This window comes from Mustela lutreola, chromosome 18 (assembly GCF_030435805.1).
Source record: "Mustela lutreola isolate mMusLut2 chromosome 18, mMusLut2.pri, whole genome shotgun sequence".
Taxonomy (NCBI): Eukaryota; Metazoa; Chordata; class Mammalia; order Carnivora; family Mustelidae; genus Mustela; species Mustela lutreola.
In genome coordinates, this window is record NC_081307.1 from 7,366,632 (window position 1) to 7,387,256 (window position 20,625).

Consider the following 20,625-nt stretch of genomic DNA (forward strand, 5'->3'; position numbering starts at 1 on the left):
GATAAGTGACACCATAAGACGAAACAACATTAGAATAATTGGGATTCCAGAAGAAGAAGAGAGAGGGGAGCAGAACGTATACTGGAGAGAATTATTGGGGAGAATTTCCCCAATATGGCAAAGGGAAGCCATCAAAATTCAGGAGGTACAGAGAACGCCCCTCAAAATCAATAAGAATAGGCCCACACCCCGTCACCAAATAGTAAAATTTACAAGCCTCAGTGACAAAGAGAAAATCCTGAAAGCAGCCCGGGAAAAGAACTCTGTAACATACAATGGTAAAAATATTAGATTGGCAGCTGACTTATCCACAGGGACCTGGCAGGCCAGAAAGACCTGGCATGATATTTTCAGAGCACTAAATGAGAAAAACATGCAGCCAAAAATACTATATCCAGTTAGGCTATCATTGAAAATAGAAGGAGAGATTAAAAGCTTCCAGGACAAACAAAAACTGAAAGAATTTGCAAACACCAAACCAGCTCTGCAGGAAATATTGAAAGGGGTCCTCTAAGCAAAGAGAGAGCCTACAAGTGGTAGATCAGAAAGGAACAGAGACCATATACATTAAGTCACCTTACAGGCAATACAATGGCACTAAATTCATATCTCTCAATAGTTACCCTGAATGATAATGGGCTAAATGCCCCTGTCAAAAGACACAGGGTATCAGAATGGATAAAAAAACAAAACCCATCTATATGTTGCCTCCAAGAAACTCATTTTAAGCCCGAAGACACCTCCAGATTTAAAGTGAGGGGGTGGAAAACCATTTACCATGCTAATGGACAACAGAAGAAAGTAGGAGTGGCAATCCTTATATCAGATCAATTAGATTTTAAGCCAAAGACTATAATAAGAGATGAGGAAGGACACTATATCATACTCAAAGGGTCTGTCCAACAAGAAGATCTAACAATTTTAAATATCTATGCCCCCAACGTGGGAGCAGCCAACTATATAAACCAATTAATAACAAAATCAAAGAAACATATCAACAATAATACAATAATAGTAGGGGACTTTAACACTCCCCTCACTGAAATGGACAGATCCATCCAAGCAAAAGATCAGCAAGGATATAAAGGCCTTAAACGACACACTGGACCAGATGGACATCACAGATATATTCAGAATATTTCATCCCAAAGCAACAGAATACACATTCTTCTCTAGTGCACATGGAACATTCTCCAGAATAGATCACATCCTCGGTCCTAAATCAGGACTCAACTGGTATCAAAAGATTGGGATCATTCCCTGCATATTTTCAGACCACAATGTTCTGAAGCTAGAACTCAACCACAAGAGGAAGTTTGCAAAGAACCCAAATACACGGAGACTAAACAGCATCCTTCTAAAGAATGAATGGGTCAACCGGGAAATTAAAGAAGAATTGAAAAAAATCATGGAAACAAATGGTAATGAAAATAAAACGGTTCAAAATCTGTGGGACAAAACAAAGGCAGTCCTGAGAGGAAAATAAATAGCAGTACAATCCTTTCTCAAGAAACAAGAAAGGTCTCAGGTACACAACCTAACCCTACACCTAAAAGAGCTGGAGAAAGAACAAGAAAGAAACCCTAAGCCATGCAGGAGTAGAGAAATCATAAATCAGAGCAGAAATCAATGATAGAAACCAAAAAGACAATAGAGCAAATCAACGAAACTAGGAGCTCATTCTTTGAAAGAATTAATAAAATTGATAAACCCCTGGCCGGACATATCAAAAAGAAAAGAGAAAGGACCGAAATAAATAAAATCATGAATGAAAGAGGAGAGATCACAACTAACACCAAAGAAATACAAACTATTATAAGAACATACTATGAGCAACTCTACGCCAACAAATTTGACAATCTGGAAGAAATGGATGCATTCCTACAGACATATAAACTACCACAACTGAACCAGGAAGAAATAGAAAGCCTGAACAGACCCATAACCAGTAAGGAGATTGAAGCAGTCATTAAAAATCTCCAAACAAACAAAAGTCCAGGGCCAGACGGCTTCCCGGGAGAATTCTACCAAACATTTAAAGAAGAACTAATTCCTATTCTCCTGAAACTGTTCCAAAAAGTAGAAATGGAAGGAAAACTTCCAAACTCATTTTATGAGGCCAGCATCACCTTGATCCCCAAACCAGACAAGGATCCCATCAAAAAAGAGAGCTATAGACCAATATCCTCGATGAACACAGATGCGAAAATTCTCACCAAAATTCTAGCCAATAGGATTCAACAGTATATTAAAAGGATTATTCACCACGACCAAGTGGGATTTATTCCAGGGCTGCAAGGTTGGTTCAACATCTGCAAATCAGTCAATGTGATACAACCCATCAATAAAAGAAAGAACAAGAACCATATAATACTCTCAGTAGATGCTGAAAAAGCATTTGACAAAGTACAGCATCCCTTCCTGATCAAAACTCTTCAAAAGTAGGGATGGACGGCACATACCTCAAAATCATCAAAGCCATCTATGAAAAACCCACCGCAAATATCATTATCAATGGAGAAAAACTGAAAGCTTTTCCGCTAAGGTCAGGAACACGGCAGGGATGTCCATTACCACCACTGCTATTCAACATAGTACTAGAGGTCCTACCCTCAGCAATCTTATATAATATATAATATATAATCTTATGACAACAAAAGGAAATTAAAGGCATCCAAATCGGCAAAGAAGAAGTCAAATTATCACTCTTCGCACATGATATGATACTATATGTGGAAAACCCAAAAGACTCCACTCCAGAACTGCTAGAACTTGTACAGGAAATCAGTAAAGTGTCAGGATATAAAATCAATGCACAGAAATCAGTTGCATTTCTCTACACCAACAGCAAGACAGAAGAAAGAGAAATTAAGGAGTCAATCCCATTTACAATTGCACCCAAAACCATAAGATACCTAGGAATAAACCTAACCAAAGAGGCACAGAATCTATACTCAGAAAACTATAAAGTACTCATGAAAGAAATTGAGGAAGACACAAAGAAATGGAAAAATGTTCCATGCTCCTGGATTGGAAGAATAAATATTGTGAAAATGTCTATGCTACCTAAAGCAATCTACACATTTAATGCAATTCCTATCAAAGTACCATCCATCTTTTTCAAAGAAATGGAACAAATAATCCTAAAATTTATATGGAACCAGAAAAGACCTCGAATAGCCAAAGGGATATTGAAAAAGAAAGCCAAAGTTGGTGGCATCACAATTCCGGACTTCAAGCTCTATTACAAAGCTGTCATCATCAAGACAGCATGGTACTGGCACAAAAACAGACGCATAGATCAATGGAACAGAATAGAGAGCCCAGAAATAGACCCCCAACTCTATGGTCAACTAATCTTTGACAAAGCAGGAAAGAATGTCCAATGGAAAAAAGACAGCCTCTTCAATAAATGGTGCTGGGAAAATTGGACAGTCACATGCAGAAAAATGAAATTGGACCATTTCCTTACACCACACACGAAAATAGACTCAAAATGGATGAAGGACCTCAATGTGCGAAAGGAATCCATCAAAATCCTTGAGGAGAACACAGGCAGCAACCTCTTCGACCTCAGCCGCAGCTACATCTTCCTAGGAACATCGCCAAAGCAAGGGAAGCAAGGGCAAAAATGAACTATTGGGATTTCATCAAGATCAAAAGCTTTTGCACAGCAAAGGAAACAGTTAACAAAACCAAAAGACAACTGACAAAATGGGAGAAGATATTTGCAAACGACATACCAGATAAAGGACTAGTGTCCAAAATCTATAAAGAACTTAGCAAACTCAACACCCAAAGAACAAAAAATCCAATCAAGAAATGGGCAGAGGACATGAACAGACATTTCTGCAAAGAAGACATCCAGATGGCCAACAGACACATGAAAAAGTGCTCCATATCACTCGGCATCAGGGAAATACAAATCAAAACCACAATGAGATATCACCTCACACCAGTCAGAATGGCTAAAATCAACAAGTCAGGAAATGACAGATGCTGGCGAGGATGCGGAGAAAGGGGAACCCTCCTACACTGTCGGTGGGAATGCAAGCTGGTGCAACCACTCTGGAAAACAGCATGAAGGTTCCTCAAAATGTTGAAAATAGAACTGCCCTATGACCCAGCAATTGCACTACTGGGTATTTACCCTAAAGATACTAACGTAGTGATCCAAAGGGCTATGTTCATCCGAATGTTTATACCAGCAATGTCCACAAAAGCCAAACTATGGAAAGAACCTAGATGTCCATCAACAGATGAATGGATCAAGAAGATGTGGTATATATACACAATGGAATACTATGCAGCCATCAAAAGAAATGAAATCTTGCCATTTGCGACAACATGGATGGAACTAGAGCGTATTATGCTTAGCGAAGTAAGTCAAGCAGAGAAAGACAACTATCATATGATCTCCCTGATATGAGGAAGTAGTGATGCAACATGGGGGCTTAAGTGGGTAGGAGAAGAATCAATGAAACAAGATGGGATTGGGAGGGAGACAAACCATAAGTGACTCTTAATCTCACAAAACAAACTGAGGGTTGCTGGGGGGCGGGGTGGGAGAAGGGGGGTGGTTATGGACATTGGGGAGGGTATGTGCTTTGGTGAGTGCTGTGAAGTGTGTAAACCTGGTGATTCACAGACCTGTACCCCTGGGGATAAAAATATATGTTTATAAAAAATAAAAAATTTAAAAAAAAAAGATTTCAAATTTAGGTACTTTTTTACCCTCAAATTCATCTTTGAACATTACATAATAAAATATTTACTATTAAATATGAATGTTTTTACTATAAATCATAAATTTTGATAATAGTATCACTAAAATTGAAAAGTGAGGAAATTTTTAATTGAAAATTACATAAAATTTTGGCCCTGGAAACTACTTTAGGTCTACTATATATAATCTCTAGTTATTCACCTTTTTGCTCCCCAAAACAGCAGTTCTTAAGAATATGTGTTCCCAAAGATTACTTGTAATCAACTATGCAGGATTTTTTCTATTAGTTTTTTTGAGATTTTACATTTTGAATTCTAATACTATGTTAGTTTTGTTTCCAAATTATTTATAAAAGCTTATTGAAACTATGTATAACTAGCCTAAGTTCTAGGTTCAGAGACAAAGAAATTGAGTGGTAGAAAAAAGTAATGGTACTTTACCTTTGGAAATGGAAAATGCTCTCTACCATTTTTTTGACGTAAAGGCTAGCACTTGACAGCATTTTGAAAAAAGAAAAATTTATCTTCCCCACTACCCCATTTTCCTTTCAAGGCCTTTCTCTCTTCTACATTTTTTCCTCTAAATTCCTTTCTCATTGCTCATGTTTTCCCTACTCCTCAAATAAGAGGTAACAGGACAGCGATAAATAACTTAGATGTAACTTTATTACTTACATCCTCACAAGTAATGGATAAAATACAATGTAGCTATTATGATCTCATTTTTCAGATGAGGAAACTAAGAGAAAATATAACAAACAAGTGAAAAATTCTAAAGCCCATGTTCCCCTCAATGTATTCCATTCTGAAAAATGGTATCTCCTCTTCTTCAATCAACTTCCATATTTTAATGAAACTGATCTTAGCAAGGAATGAAAAGAAAGCAATATTCATAAAATAATTCAATCTCATTGAATAACTGATAACTCCTTGTTCCTTCTAAATATTTTTGCCTTGTAAAATGATGGAACCAGACAGGAGAGCAAACCTTGCCAGGAGTTTTCTCTAGGTTTCTAGATTCATAGCTCTTGCCATTTTCCATGCTCCTTTCTTCTTTTCAACTTTGAATTCATTTGTGTGTGCAGACTATCCTAAATGTGAGAGTTTAAGATACAAGCAACCCACATTTAAAAAGCAGATGTAAATTAAAGCATCTAAATAATATGCCAGTAGGATCACTGAATTATAAGAATTAAGTCTGTTCAAATGCATGCTAATGTTCTCTTGCTTTGTGATTCAACTTAATTCTAACATATTTACTGTCTTATACACGAAGTCATTGTGGAGTACAGAAAATAACAAAGCTTTGGGTTAGATAAACTTGTTAACTGGTATCAACACTGTGACTTAAGAGGTTTTAAGCAAAGTAATTTAACTAAGTCTCAGTTTTCTCTTCTACAAAACAGGGATAATAATACGCATCCACCTCCTAGGGTTGTTGTGAAGATTAAATACTATTAAACAAGTAAAGTGCCTAACTGAACTTTCTGACTTTTATTAAGTGCCCAATGAATCATTGGTGATATTATTGACATCAACTGAAGTCTGGCCGTTAATTAACTGTATATCCAATGTAAAGTCATTTAGGCTTACTACTAATACTAAGCAGGGGCTTTAAAAGACACATTAAATGGAAATAATACTTTCTTACTTGAAAATTACTTAAAATAATGTATGAGATGTATTGTGGAAATACAAAATTTTGTAAAAGTAAGGTAATACATATACACAAGAGTTTTTTAAGAAATTGAAGAACAGGCTGCTCCTGGGTGGCTCAGTAGGTTAAAGCCTCTGCCTTCAGCTCAGGTCATGATCCCAGGGTCCTGGGATCAAGCCCCACATCAGGATCTTTGCTCAGCAAGGAGCCTACTTCCCCTGCCCCTCTCTCTCTGCCTGCCTCTCTGCCTACTTGTGATCTCTGTCTGTCAAATAAATAAATAAAGTCTTTAAAAAATATATGTGTATACACATATATTATTTTTATATAAAGCTAATTTATATCTAATTTGTAGTATAATACATATGTGTATATAAACATGTATGTTAAAGTTGGAGCAGTTATGAAAGAGCATGTTTTCAAAAATTAATGCCTCACTTTCACTCTGACTTCTCATTGTTCTTCAGCTATGAATCGGTCATACTTAGCACAGTCCCTTTAATGTGGGAAACAAAGGCAAAGAACTGTAACTTAAAACTTCCTTACAGCTTGCAGCCCACTGATGAATACCTGAAATATGCAGAGCATGACCTTCCTCAAGGAGCTCATGGCAGCCTTAGTACCTTAATGTTTAAAAGTAACCTTATAGGGGCACCTGGGTGGCTCAGTGGGTTAAGCCGCTGCCTTCGGCTCAGGTCATGATCTCAGAGTCCTGGGATAGAGCCCCACATTGAGCCCCACATCAGGCTCTCTGCTCAGCAGGGAGCCAGCTTCCTGCTCTCTGTCTGCCTGTCTCTCTGCCTGCTTGTGATCTCTGTCTGTCAAATAAATAAATAAAATCTTTTAAAAAATAATAATAAATAAAAGTAACCATAAAGAGATACCTGGGCGGCTCAGTATGTTAAGCCACTGTCTTTGGCTCAGGTCACGATCCCAGGGTCCTGGGATCGAGTCCTGCATCGAGCTTGCTGCTCGGCAGGGAGCCTGCTTCTCTCTCCTACTCTGCCTGCTTGTGCCCTTGTTCTCCCTGTCTCACTAACAAATATCTTTAAAAAAAATAAAATTTTGGGGCGCCTGGGTGGCTCAGTTGGTTGAGCCGCTGCCTTCGGCTCAGGTCATGATCTCAGGGTCCTCAGATCGAGTCCCGCATCGGGCTCTCTGCTCGGCAGGGAGCCTGCTTCCTCCTCTCTCTCTGCCTGCCTCTCTGCCTACTTGTGATCTCTGTCAAATAAATAAATGAAATCTTTAAAAAAAATAAAATAAAATAATAAAATAAATTTTTTTTAAAAAAATTAACTTTATGTTCACATCAGCTGGCCCCTCAATGTCCTGAAAGCCTTGTTTCCAGATTCCTTGGAGATTTGTGCCATCGCTAGCCCCCACTATTTAAAAAGTACATAGTCAATCCTTACAATCCCAGTATAGCCCTTTCTGCCCACCAGTCCTGCCCCAGGAGTAAGGAAGGGGTGAAAGTCTAGGCAGGAGAGAGAGGAGGCCCCTGATTTCCCTGACTGGGCGCTGGAACTATTCCTGGCAGGTGCAGACAGACAGCTGAGAGAGCTGAGCAAAAGATAAGGGAACAAACCAAGAATCTCATGACCACAAGCTTCCCAGTCAGTTCTCAATAAAAGATTGTCCCTAAAAGCCCTCAGCAGCAACCCATTCGGGACTCTTCTCACCCTAGAGAGATTTTTCTTTCCTTTCTGCTCTCGCCTTCACTCAATAAACTTTCACTTCACTTCACCCTTTTGTGTCTGCAAGATTCATTCTTTGACTCTGTGAGACAAGAACTCTGCAATCCTGCAACACTTTCTCACAAATAAAAAATGTAGAACACTATATAAACCTGTGGCAGGAGTTAAGATGGCAGAAGAGTAGGGAGACCCTAAGCTTGCCTCATTCCTCAAACACAGCTGGATAATTATCAAATTCTGAACACCCAGAAATCAATCTGAAGTCTGAGAGAACAAAACTACAAGTCTACATATAGAAAAGCAAGCACCTTTGGAAGACAGGAGGTGCAGAGAGTTGATACGGGAGAGACATAACTTGGGTACTTCACAAGGGAGGTAGTCCTGCTTAGGGACACTACTGCAAAGCATTACAAGAAGCAGAGCACAAAATCTGAAATATTAGACATCCACCACTGCCAAGATTGTCCCCGGCTTAAAGGTGCTCAGGTGGCAAAGAGGGGCAGAAGCCCAGGAGTAGCCAAGGTGGTCTGAGGATTCCCTGGGTCGCAAGGAGAACAGGTGACACGTATGTGCGGCACTGTTTTCAGGCATGGGAATGGGGACTCCGGCTGAGGGCAGCTAGCCTAGGTGCTGGCTCTCTGCTCTGCGTTGCCATGAACTCTAAATTGCTGCACAGTTATGGGGCTGCTTTCTTGGCAGAGGCTGAAAAACAGAAAACATGAAATGAGACCTTCCCCCACAGAATCAGTGCAGGTCCACACCAGGGGAGTCCCTATAATTTGGAGTTTTGAAACCCAGTCACGCTCCAGAAATAAAACAGTTCAGACACAGGTAAGGTGAAGGCAGGGATCTGAAGGCAGCTGGGAACACGAATGATTATTCTTCTGGAGGGCTTCCTGGGGAGTTGGAGGCATAAACCCTCAGCACTAGTTCTAGAAGACGGGGTTTGAGGGGGTGAGGCTCTGCCATTTTCATCCTGCCCATCAACACTGAAAGACTTCTGGGAGCAAAACAGAGCCACCTAGTGGAGGCCAGAGCCCTGCACCACCACCCCCACCCCTAGCCCCCTAGAGACACATCTCCACTAGGGCAAGTCCACCTGAGAAACAGGGCAACAGGGTCCCTCCCCAGAAGACCAGCACAAACAAACATCTTGCACACACCAAGTTTACTGATCTTAGAGTGTTACAAAGCTTCAGCTCTAAGGGAAACAGGATCTAGCTTCCTTTTTACTTTTATTTTGTATTATTAGTTTTTCATTTTTCATTTTTAATTCCTTTTTAATTTTTATTTATATTTTATATTTTTTGTTTGTTTGCTTGTTTGTTTATTTATTTACTTTTAGATGGGACTTCTTTTAACAAGCAGACCAAGACACACCCAGGATCTACTTTTGTTGTCATTGTTGTTTTTCTACTTTTCTTTTCTGGACAAAATGAAAAGATGGAGAAATTCATCTCAAAAGAAACAACAGAAAGAAGCACGCATGGTCAGATATATGCATCCAGATATAATTAAGATGTTTGAACTAGAAACTGGCAAGATATACTCTGCGCTGAATGGGAAAAATATGCAACCAAGAATACTTTATCCAGCAAGGCTGTCATTCAAAATAGAAGGAGAGATAAAGAGTTTCTCAGAAAAACAAAAACTAAAGGAGTTCATGACCACTAAACCAGCCCTGCAAGCAATATTAAGGGGGACCTTGGAGTAGGGAAAAAAAGACCAAAGCAACAAAGACAAAAAAGGACCAGAGAACATCACCAGAAACATCAACTCTATAGGTAACACAATGGCACAAAATTCAAATCTTTCAGTAATCACTCTGAATGCAAATGGAATAAATGTTCCAGTCAAAAAACATAGGGTATCAGAATGTATTTAAAAAAAAAAAAAAAAAAAAAAAGCAAGATCCATCTATATGCTTGCTACCTGTAAGAGACACATTTTAGACACCAGCAGATTAAAAATGGGAGCTGGAGAATCATACATCATGCTAATGGACATCAAAAGAAAGCCAGGAAGAGGTTAATATTTAAGATGGTGGAGAAATAGGGGGACCCTGACTTTCCTTGTCCCTTGATTAGAGCTGTATTGATGTCAGATCACTTGGAACACCCAGGAAATCCATCGGAGGATTCGAAGAAGGATCTCAACAGCTGGAGGGAGATAGCATGGCAGCTGCAAGGTGTGTGGAAGTGAACTGTGGGAGAGAAAAAGTGCTCTGCTGAGGAGGGGAGGGAATTCTTTCCACAGGGAGAGAAAGGGAGAGAGTGCGGCCTTGGGTTCACACAAGAAGACTTCCAGGGACCAGAGGCCAAGGAGCCAGGGAACTAGTGTGGCAGGTTTTTCTGCAAGCAGTGTGGAGCGCAATCTCTCAGGTTTGGGAAATGCAACACTTTTGCCAGATTGAAACTGTGGCGTGTGCTTCTGGGGAGGAAGAGGACGGTGGCCAGAGAGCACACAACGCGGTGTCGGAATCTCCAAGATGCACTGAGACAGATTGTTTTCCTTCCTGGAATACGCTTGGTAAAGGGTATACTGCCACACTAGTGGCGATCCTTATATCAGACAAACTAGATTTTAAGCCAAATATTGTACTAAAGAGATGAAGAAGGACACTATATCATAATAAAAGGGTATATCCAACAAGAAAATCTAACAACTGTAAATATATATGCCCCCGGCACGGGAGCAGCCAGCTATATAAATCAATTAATAACAAATTTAAAGTCATTGATAATAATATGATATGACTGGGGGAATTTAACACCTCACTCACAGCAATGGACAGATCAGTAATTGGAAATAAGAGCTTTAAATGACTCACTGAACCAGATGGACTTAACATATATTCAGAGCATTTCATCCTAAAGCAGTAGAACACACATTCTTTTTGAGTGTACATGGAACATTCTCCAGAACAGATCACATACTGGGTCACAATTCAGCCCTCAACAAGTACAAAAAGACTGAGATCATACTATGCATATTTTCAGACCACAGTGCTATGAAACTCGAAGTCAACCACAAGAAAAAATGTAGAAGGACCACAAATACATGGAAGTTAAAGAACATCCAAAGAATGAATGGGTCAACCAGAAAATTAAAGAAGTACTTAACAAATACATGGAAGCAAATGAAAATTAAAACATGACAGTCTAAAACCTTTGGGATGCACCAAAGCTGGTCCAGAGGGAAGTATAGTAATACAGGCCTTTTTCAAGAAGCAAGAGAAGTCAAATACACAACGTAAATTACACCTACAAGAGCCAAAAAAGAAACGGAAAATAAAGCCTAAATCCAGGAGGAGAGGGAAAATAAAGATTAGAGCAGAAATCAATGATATAGAAAGCAGAAAAACAGTAGAATAGTAGATCAATGAAACCAAGAGCTGGTTCTTTGAAAGATTAGCAAGACTGCTAAACCCCTAGCCAGAATTATGAAGCAGAAAAGAGAAAGGACCCAAATTTTAAAAGTCATGAATGGAAGAGTAAATATCCCAGCCAACACTGCAGAAATAAAAATAATTATAAGAGAATACTTTAAAAAAAAATTACATACCAACAAACTGGGCAACCTGAGAGCAATGGACAAATTAATAGAAACTTACAAACTACCAAAACTGAACCAGGAAGAAATAAAAAATTTGAACAGATCCAAAACCAGCCAAGAAATTGAATCAGTAATCAAAAATCTACCAACAAACAAAGTCCTACCCAGATGGTTTCCCAGGAGAATTCTACTAGACATGTAAAGAGCTAATACCTACTCTTCTGAAACTGTTCCAAAAAACTGAAATGGAAGGAAATCTTCCAAACTCATTCTACAAAGCCTGCATTACCTTGATTCCAAAACTAGACAGAGGCCCACTAAAAATGAGAATTAATAATGTCCAATAACCCTGATGAATACAGAAGCATAGGTTCTCAATAAAATACTAACAAAGCAAATTCAACATTACATTAAAGGATTTTTCACCATAACCAAATGAGATTTTTTTTTCCCTTGGCTGCAGGGGTGGTTTAACACCCACAAATCAATCAGTGTGATACACTACATTAATAAGAGAAAGGTTAAGAACCATATGATGCTCTCAATAGATGCAAAAAGGGCATTTGAAAAAAATACAAAATCCTTTCATGATAAAAACCCTCAACAAAGCAGGGATAGATAGAACATATCTCAACATCATAAACACAATATAAGAAAAACCAACAGTTAATTTTTTCCTCAATAGAGAAAAACTGAGAGGCCAGGAACAAGACAAAGATGTTTACTCTCACCATTATTATTTAACATATACTGAAATTCTTAGCCTCAGCAATCATACAACAAAAAGAAAAAAAAGCCATCCAAATTGGCAAGGAAGAAGTCAAACTTTCACTCCTCACAGATGACATGGTGCTCTATGTAGAAAACACAAAGGATGCCATGAAAATATTACCAGAACCTATCCATGAATTCAGCAAAGTTGCAGGACATAAAATCAATGTGCAGAAATCTGTTGCATTTCTATACATCAATAATGAAGGAGCAGAAAGAGAAATCAAAGGATCAATCCTATTTGCTGTTACACTGAAAACAGTAAGACAACTAGGAATAAATCTAACTAAAGAAGGAAAAGATCTAGGGGTACCTGTGTGGCTCAGTTGGTTAAGCATCCACTTAGGGGTACCTAAGTGGCTCAGTTGGTTAAGTTAGTCAACTCTTGACTATAGATCAAGTCATGATCCTATAGGCTGTTAGACCCAGCCCTGTGTTGGGCTCTGTGCTTATGGGGTGGTGGTGGGGGGGAGGTGTGTGCTTGAAGATTCTCTCCCTCTACATCTCCCGCCACATGTGTGTTCTCTCCCTCTCTCTCTCAAATAAATAAATAAATAAATAACTCTTTTTTAAAAAAGAAGAAGCAAAAGATCCCTACTCTCAAAACTATAGAAACACTTCGAAAGAAATTGAGGAGGACACAAAGAAATGGAAAAACATTCAATGCTCTTGGATTAGAAGAATAAACACTGTTAAAATGTCTATACCACCCAAAGCAATATACACATTTAATGCAATCGCTATCAAAATACCACCAGCATTTTTCACAGAAATAGAACAAACAATCTTGAAATTTGTATGGAACTACAAAAGACCCCAAATAGCCAAAGCAGTTCTGAAAAAGAAAACAAAACTGGAGGCATCACGATTCCAGATTTCAAGCTATATTACAAAGCTATAGTCATCAGCACAGTATGGTACTGGCATAAAAATAGACATACAGATGAATGGAACACCATAGAGAACCCAGAAGTGGACCCAAAACTATATGGTCAACTAATCCTCAACAAAGCAAGAAAGAACATCCAATAGAAAAAAGACAGTCTCTTCAACAAATGACGTTGGGAAAACTGAACAACAACACGCAAAAGAATGAAACTGTACTACTTTCTTACACCATACCCAAAAATAAATTCAAAATGGGTTAAAGACCTTAACGTGAGAATGGAAACCATGAAAATCCTAGAGGAAGGCAGAAATGTCTTTGACTTGGGCCATAGCAACTTCTTAATAGACATTCACTACAGGCAAGGGAAACAAAACAAAAAATGAACTATCAGGACTTCAAGTAAAAAGCCTCTGCACAGCAAAGCAAGCAATCAACAAAACTAAAAGATAACATATGGAATGAGAGAAGATATTTGCAAATGACATATCTGATAAAGGGTTAGTATTCAAAATGTATAAAGACTTTACTTATCAAAGTCAATACCTAAAAAATAAATAACCCAGCTAAGAAATGGGCAGAAGACATGAACTGACACTGTTCCAAAAAAGACATCCATATGGCTAACAGACAGATGAAAAAATGCTCAACACCACTCATCATTATCAAAATAAAAATTAAAACCATTATGAGAGGGATGCCTGGGTGGCTCAGTTGGTTGGACGACTGCCTTCGGCTCAGGTCATGATCCTGGAGTCCCAGGATAGAGTCCCGCATCGGACTCCCAGCTCCATGGGGAGTCTGCTTCTCTCTCTGACCTTCTCCTCATTCATGCTCTCTCTCACTGTCTCTCTCAAGTAAATAAATAAAATCTTTAAAAAAAAAAAAACATTATGAGATACCATCTCAAACCTGTCAGAATGGCTAAAACCACAGGTGTTGGCCAGGATGCAGAGAAAGGGGAACCCTCTTACCCTTCTGGTGGGAATGCAAACTGGTACAGCCACTCTGGAGAACAGTATGGACCTTTGTCCAAATGTTAAAAATAGAGCTACTCTATGTCCCAGCAATTCCATTTCTAGGTATTTATCAAAAGGATACAAAAATAGTGATTCAAAAAGATACATGTACCTCGAAATTTATAGCAGCATTATCAACAATAGCCCAACTATGGAGAAAGCCCAAATGTCCATAAACTGTTGAATGGATAAAGGAAATGAATGTGTATATATACAATGAAATATTACTCATCCAACAAAAAGAATGTAATCTTGCCATTTGCAATCACTTGGATGTAGCTGGAGTGTATTATGCTAAGTAAAATAAGACAGTCAGAGAAAAGCAAATACCCTATGACCTCACATATATGTTGAATTTAACAAAGAAAACAGATGAACATATGGGAATAGGGAAAAGAAAAAAGAGAGAGAGGGAAACAAGCTGTAAGAGACTCTTAACAATAGAGAACAAACTGAGGGTTGATGGAGTGAGATGAGTGGAGGATGGGTTAAATGGGTGATTGGTATTAAGGAGAACAATTGTGAATGATGAGCACTGAGTGCTGCACCTAAGTGATGAATCACTCCAAAAACCAGTATGCAGTGTATGTTAACCACCTAAAAAAAAAATTTTAATGCAACAAAAACAAATCAAAATAAAAATAAAACTTAAAAAAATTATTTGTAATGAAGTTCAACAAAGTTCTGACATTTCCTGCAATAAATACTTTTGTTGTCTTAAAACAAAGTCTATTTTGTCTGATAGAGCTGTTGCTACTCCAGACTATTTTAGCTTCCATTTGCATATAATCTCTCTCTCCAAACCTTCACTTTCAGATTGTGTGTGTGTTTTTTCTGTTGTAGGCGGCATACGGATGGGTCATGTTTTTTTATCCATCCTGCCACTCTATTCTGATATGTTTTTAACAATCCTCACTATGAGATTTCACAAAATACAGTCTCATTCCCTTGCTAATGTATTTTTGCAATTAAGTTTGTTATCTTTGTTCTTAATGGTATATCTCTTTCCAACTCTCTTACACTTAAAATTTCAGATTTATATTTTGTAGTAGTTGGTCCATTTACAGCTAATTGGTGCTATAATTAAACACTAAATTTTTTGCTTCAAATATTTAAAACAAGATAAACATAACCAATAAATATTACTTTTAAATAAACTTACATAGCTTCTGGATTCATTATGCAAATTGCTCCTGAACAGTGACATTTCTTTGTGTCATCATATGACATTCCCAGACTTAGTCCGAGCATCTGCGCAACAATAATGGAAAATGCCTCCAAAGTTATCTCCTTGGGGTACTACATTAACAAAAACAAAATTTCAAATGAAAGACAAATCATTCAAAGGTGATAAAAAGTGATAATTTTCTAATTTTGAACTTATTTATTATTTTATCAAATACTTAAGGATAGAAAATACAGCTCTTTAAACAGGTGAAAAGCTAAGTTCTTCTTATGAAATTTTATTGAGAAATAAGCAAATTGAGTCTATGCCAAGATTGATCATGATTTAACAACAAAATACCTAATATAATTCCTAAGTACCTATCACAACAATATAAAAGAGCTGTTTTTCATTATATCTTTTGGCTACATGGACCATGATCTTCAATTTATCTAGTTTCTTAAAATAGCTCTTATATACATTTAGAATAGTCCACATGATATTCTGCTTCCCAGCACATGAAATGGCCACAAAACCAGATTACTCAGTTCAAGTGTGCTATCAGTTTCCTAATGGGATTCTCCATGACTCCATAACTCACATCAGGAGAAACAACAGAAAGACTCTCAAGGTAGCTTTCTTGTATAATAGCACTCACATATTTAACAAGTGCAGAGATAACTTCCATGCCAAGGAGAAATGTGATACTGGTAATTCATGATGAGCAATAACATCATGATTTCTCCAGTTATGACCAAATCTGGCATCGAATAAAGAACAGGTAAGGACAGGTTGTGAGGAAAATCAGGGCACTTCACTGCTCCGGTGACAAGCTCTAGTAAAAATTTACGGTTCAACTGGATTGTTAATAGTACTAGAGGTTACATATTATGAGAAATATAAAGGGAAAGCTGTGAACGAGCAACTGAACAGTAGATCTTCCTGATTCAGGTTATCAAAGAGCCTTGCCGTTGAAGCTGGGTCTGTCCCCCAACCCCACCCAGGTAGGGAGTTCAATCATAACCCTCCCAATGTTGAGTTCACCTTCTGGTGCCACCTGACCAGAAATCAGGTCATAATACCTAGAAGCTGCATAGCTCAGCAATATTCAAGTGGAGTGTACAGTAGGAATAGCTATTGTCCACAGAGCAAAACCAGTGGTAACTTTCAGCCAGGAACTTGGGGTACATGTCAGCCTAAGACCACAGATAGCCTTCCTGGGCTTAAAGTCAGTTCTTCCCAGACAGAGAAGATGATTCATACCCCTTCCATGGCTGCATGTAGCTCCTGGCCCTGCCCAACCATAAGCTTAACTGCAAATACCTAAGAGGCTGCTTAGAAAAGATTCTCCTGCTCTGTCCAAGAATGGGATTTAATTTTCAGTCTTATTGACTGCTGAATGTAGCTCTTGGCCCTAACTGAACAGAAAACCTAGCTGGTACCTCGGATAGCTGTGTAGCTCAGCATCTCTTGAACAGAGAGAATGACGGGCAGCAGTGAATAGCGACAAGGCAAAGCCAATGGCGCCATTTGACTGTGGAACTTAGGGTACAGGTCAGTTTGAGTCAAGACCAACAAGCCATCTAATTCTCATTCTCTACTTTTGCAGAGAAACTAATCTGCAGTCCTGCCTGTTGCTAAATACTGACTTCAGCCAGCCTAGACCAGAGAACCTAACCAGTGTACATGGGAAACTGCATAGCCCCATAGTGATACATGAATGAAGAGCACAGCCCATGGCTTTCCCCATCTTCAGAACAAAACCACTGTCCTATCTAGCCAAGAATTCAGTGTACGATATTGCCTATTTTGTGTCCCCAAACAATGGGCCATACAGGATTTGGGGTACATTCTGCTATCCTGCCATGTCAGGGAAGCTAAATCATAGTCCATCTCCTGCTGAGTAAGTACCTGTCCTACCCATCTAGGAAGCCTGATGAATGAACCCAGGCAAGTGCTGAGCATCTCCCACACCCTTACTTGGGAAGGGAACCAAGCCAGCCATCCTATCCAACAGTTACCAGCTAGCAGCAATTCCATCCCCAACCCCAGAGCTCAGGCAGTAAACTCACCCAAAAATAGACCCTGAGAGCATGCTTCACCTTCCCCAGGGCATTACCAGTGGTCATGTCTTGAAACCCAAACTGCGCTGACTGATAATGAACTATCTCTGCAAAAGCAAATCAGTAAAGTCTGGAAGAGGAGACCACTTACTCAAATGCAGATATACCAACGGAGGCTCCTAGATGGCAACCTAGGAAGACCCTGAACTCATCTTTTCCAAAACATACGCAATATATTCCTACCTATAGAGCAATTGCTCCTGAAAAAGAACTAAGGCACATTAAACAACTTCTGGACAACACAGGATAGAGGAAACACATAGAGAAATGAAGGAGATAAGGAGACACAAAAATGACGGGAACACCACCCCTGATTCTATAGGCTAGAGGCTATAGCACTGAGGGACTGTGAGCAGATCCGATTTTGAAAGCCAGAATTTAAGAGGAAAACAAGAATACAAAGGAACTGACCCTCCACCAAGTGATGAGGAATCAGAGAGGCTGACACAACTATTTACATTATCCTGTTGACTTGATAGCACAGATGGGAGCAAAATTCAGGCACTTTAGCCAGCCTACCCCCTTACCCAACTCAGGGCCCCTAGCCAACACCAGTCCTGGACACTCTGGGATACAGAGAGGACAAAAGTGCCACAGAGCCATTATAAAAACTAGAATATAGAGGAGGAGTCAAGATGGTGGAGAAGTAGCAGGCTGAGACTACTTCAGCTAGCCAGAGATCAGCTAGATAGCTTATCTAAAGATTGCAAACACCTGAAAATCAATCGGCAGATCGAAGAGAAGAAGAACAGCAATTCTGGAAACAGAAAAACAACCACTTTCTGAAAGGTAGGACCGGCGGAGAAGTGAATCCAAAGCGACGGGAAGATAGACCCCGGGGGGGAGGGGCCGGCTCCCGGCAAGCGGCGGAGCAACGGCGCACAAAATCAGGACTTTTAAAAGTCTGTTCCGCTGAGGGACATTGCTCCAGAGGCTAAACCGGGGGGAAGCCCATGCGGGGTCAGCGTGACCTCAGGTCCCGCAGGGTCACAGAAGGATCGGGGGTGTCTGAGTGTCGCAAGCTTGCGGGAATTGGAACGGGAAAGCCGGCTACAGAGACGGAGCCGACAAAAGATCACAGCTCGGTGTTACCTTGAACCGGTTGCAGGCTCAGTGAGCTTGGAGCGCGGCCGGAGGTCAGGCAGAAGGGAGTAACTGGGCGCTGTTCTCTGAGGGCGCACTGAGGAGTGGGGTCCTGGGCTCTTGGCTCCTCCGGGCCGGAGACCAGGAGGCCGCCATTTGTATTACCGTCCTCCGGAACTCTACGGAAAGCGCTCAGGGAACAAAAGCTCCTGAAAGCAAACCCGAGCGGATTACTCAGCCCGGCCCCTGTTAAGGGCGGCACAATTCCAGCTGGGGCAAAGACACTTGAAAATCACTACAACAGGCCCCTCCCCCAGAAGATCAACAAGAAATCCAGCCGAGACCAAGTTCACCTACCAAGGAGTGCGGTTTCAATACCAAGGAGAGCAGCAGATTTCCAGAGGAGGAGAAAGCAAAGCACGGAACTCATGGCTTTTTCCCTGTGATTTTTTTTAGTCTTGAAGTTAATTTAATTTTTTTCTTTTTCATTTTTTGATTTTTTTCTCGCCTTCTGGTAAAAATTTTTTTTAACGTTTACCTTTTTCTTTTTTAATGTTTTTTAACTAGTTTATCTAATATATATTTTTTTCTTTTTTATATTTTTCTTTATTTGTTTTCTTTTTTTTTAATTCTTTTCTTTTCTTTTTTCTTTTTTTTTCTTTCTTCCTTTTTGAACCTCTTTTTGTCCCCTTTCTCCCCTTTCTCCACCTCACGATTTGGGATCTCTTCTAATTTGGTTAAAGCATATTTTCCTGGGGTTGTTGCCACCCTTTTAGTATTTTACTTGCTCCTTCATATACTCTTATCTGGACAAAATGACAAGACGGAAAAATTCAAGACAAAAAAAAGAACAAGAGGCAGAACCGAAGGCTAGGGACCTAATCAATACAGACATTAGTAATATGTCAGATCTAGAGTTCAGAATGACAATTCTCAAGGTTCTAGCTGGGCTCGAAAAAGATATGGAAGATATTAGAGAAACCCTCTCGGGAGATATAAAAGCCCTTTCTGTAGAAATAAAAGAACTAAAATCTAACCAAGTTGAAATAAAAAAACTATTAATGAGGTGCAATAAAAAATGGAGGCTCTCTCGGCTAGGATAAATGAGGCAGAAGAAAGAATTAGTGATATAGAAGACCAAATGACAGAGAATAAAGAGGCTGAGCAAAAGAGGGACAAACAGCTCCTGGACCACGAGGGGAGAATTCGAGAGATAAGTGACACCATAAGACGAAACAACATTAGAATAATTGGGATTCCAGAAGAAGAAGAGAGAGGGGAGCAGAAGGTATACTGGAGAGAATTATTGGGGAGAATTTCCCCAATATGGCAAAGGGAACAAGCATCAAAATTCAGGAGGTTCAGAGAACGCCCCTCAAAATCAATAAGAATAGGCCCACACCCCGTCACCTAATAGTAAAATTTACAAGTCTCAGTGACAAAGAGAAAATCCTGAAAGCAGCCCGGGAAAAGAACTCTGTAACGTACAATGGTAAAAATATTAGATTGGCAGCTGACTTATCCACAGGGACCTGGCAGGCCAGAAAGACCTGGCATGATATTTTCAGAGCACTAAATGAGAAAAACATGCAGCCAAAAATACTATATCCAGCTAGGCTATCATTGAAAATAGAAGGAGAGATTAAAAGCTTCCAGGACAAACAAAAACTGAAAGAATTTGCAAACACCAAACCAGCTCTACAGGAAATATTGAAAGGGGTCCTCTAAGCAAAGAGAGAGCCTACAAGTGGTAGATCAGAAAGGAACAGAGACCATATACATTAAGTCACCTTACAGGCAATACAATGGCACTAAATTCATATCTCTCAATAGTTACCCTGAATGATAATGGGCTAAATGCCCCTGTCAAAAGACACAGGGTATCAGAATGGATAAAAAAACAAAACCCATCTATATGTTGCCTCCAAGAAACTCATTTTAAGCCCG

The 20,625-nt window shown here is 39.4% G+C and overlaps 1 protein-coding gene across 2 annotated transcripts in view; it reads right to left on the minus strand.

Annotated features, from left to right (window-relative positions):
• The window catches only part of ADAM32 (ADAM metallopeptidase domain 32), a 183,945-nt gene that overhangs the window by 83,278 nt on the left and 80,042 nt on the right, over window positions 1–20,625 (minus strand). For both annotated transcript variants that reach the window (XM_059156119.1, XM_059156118.1), the window contains one exon: window positions 15,470–15,606. In XM_059156119.1, coding sequence (XP_059012102.1) covers window positions 15,470–15,606 — 137 coding nt within the window. The remainder of the gene's footprint in view (window positions 1–15,469; window positions 15,607–20,625) is intronic.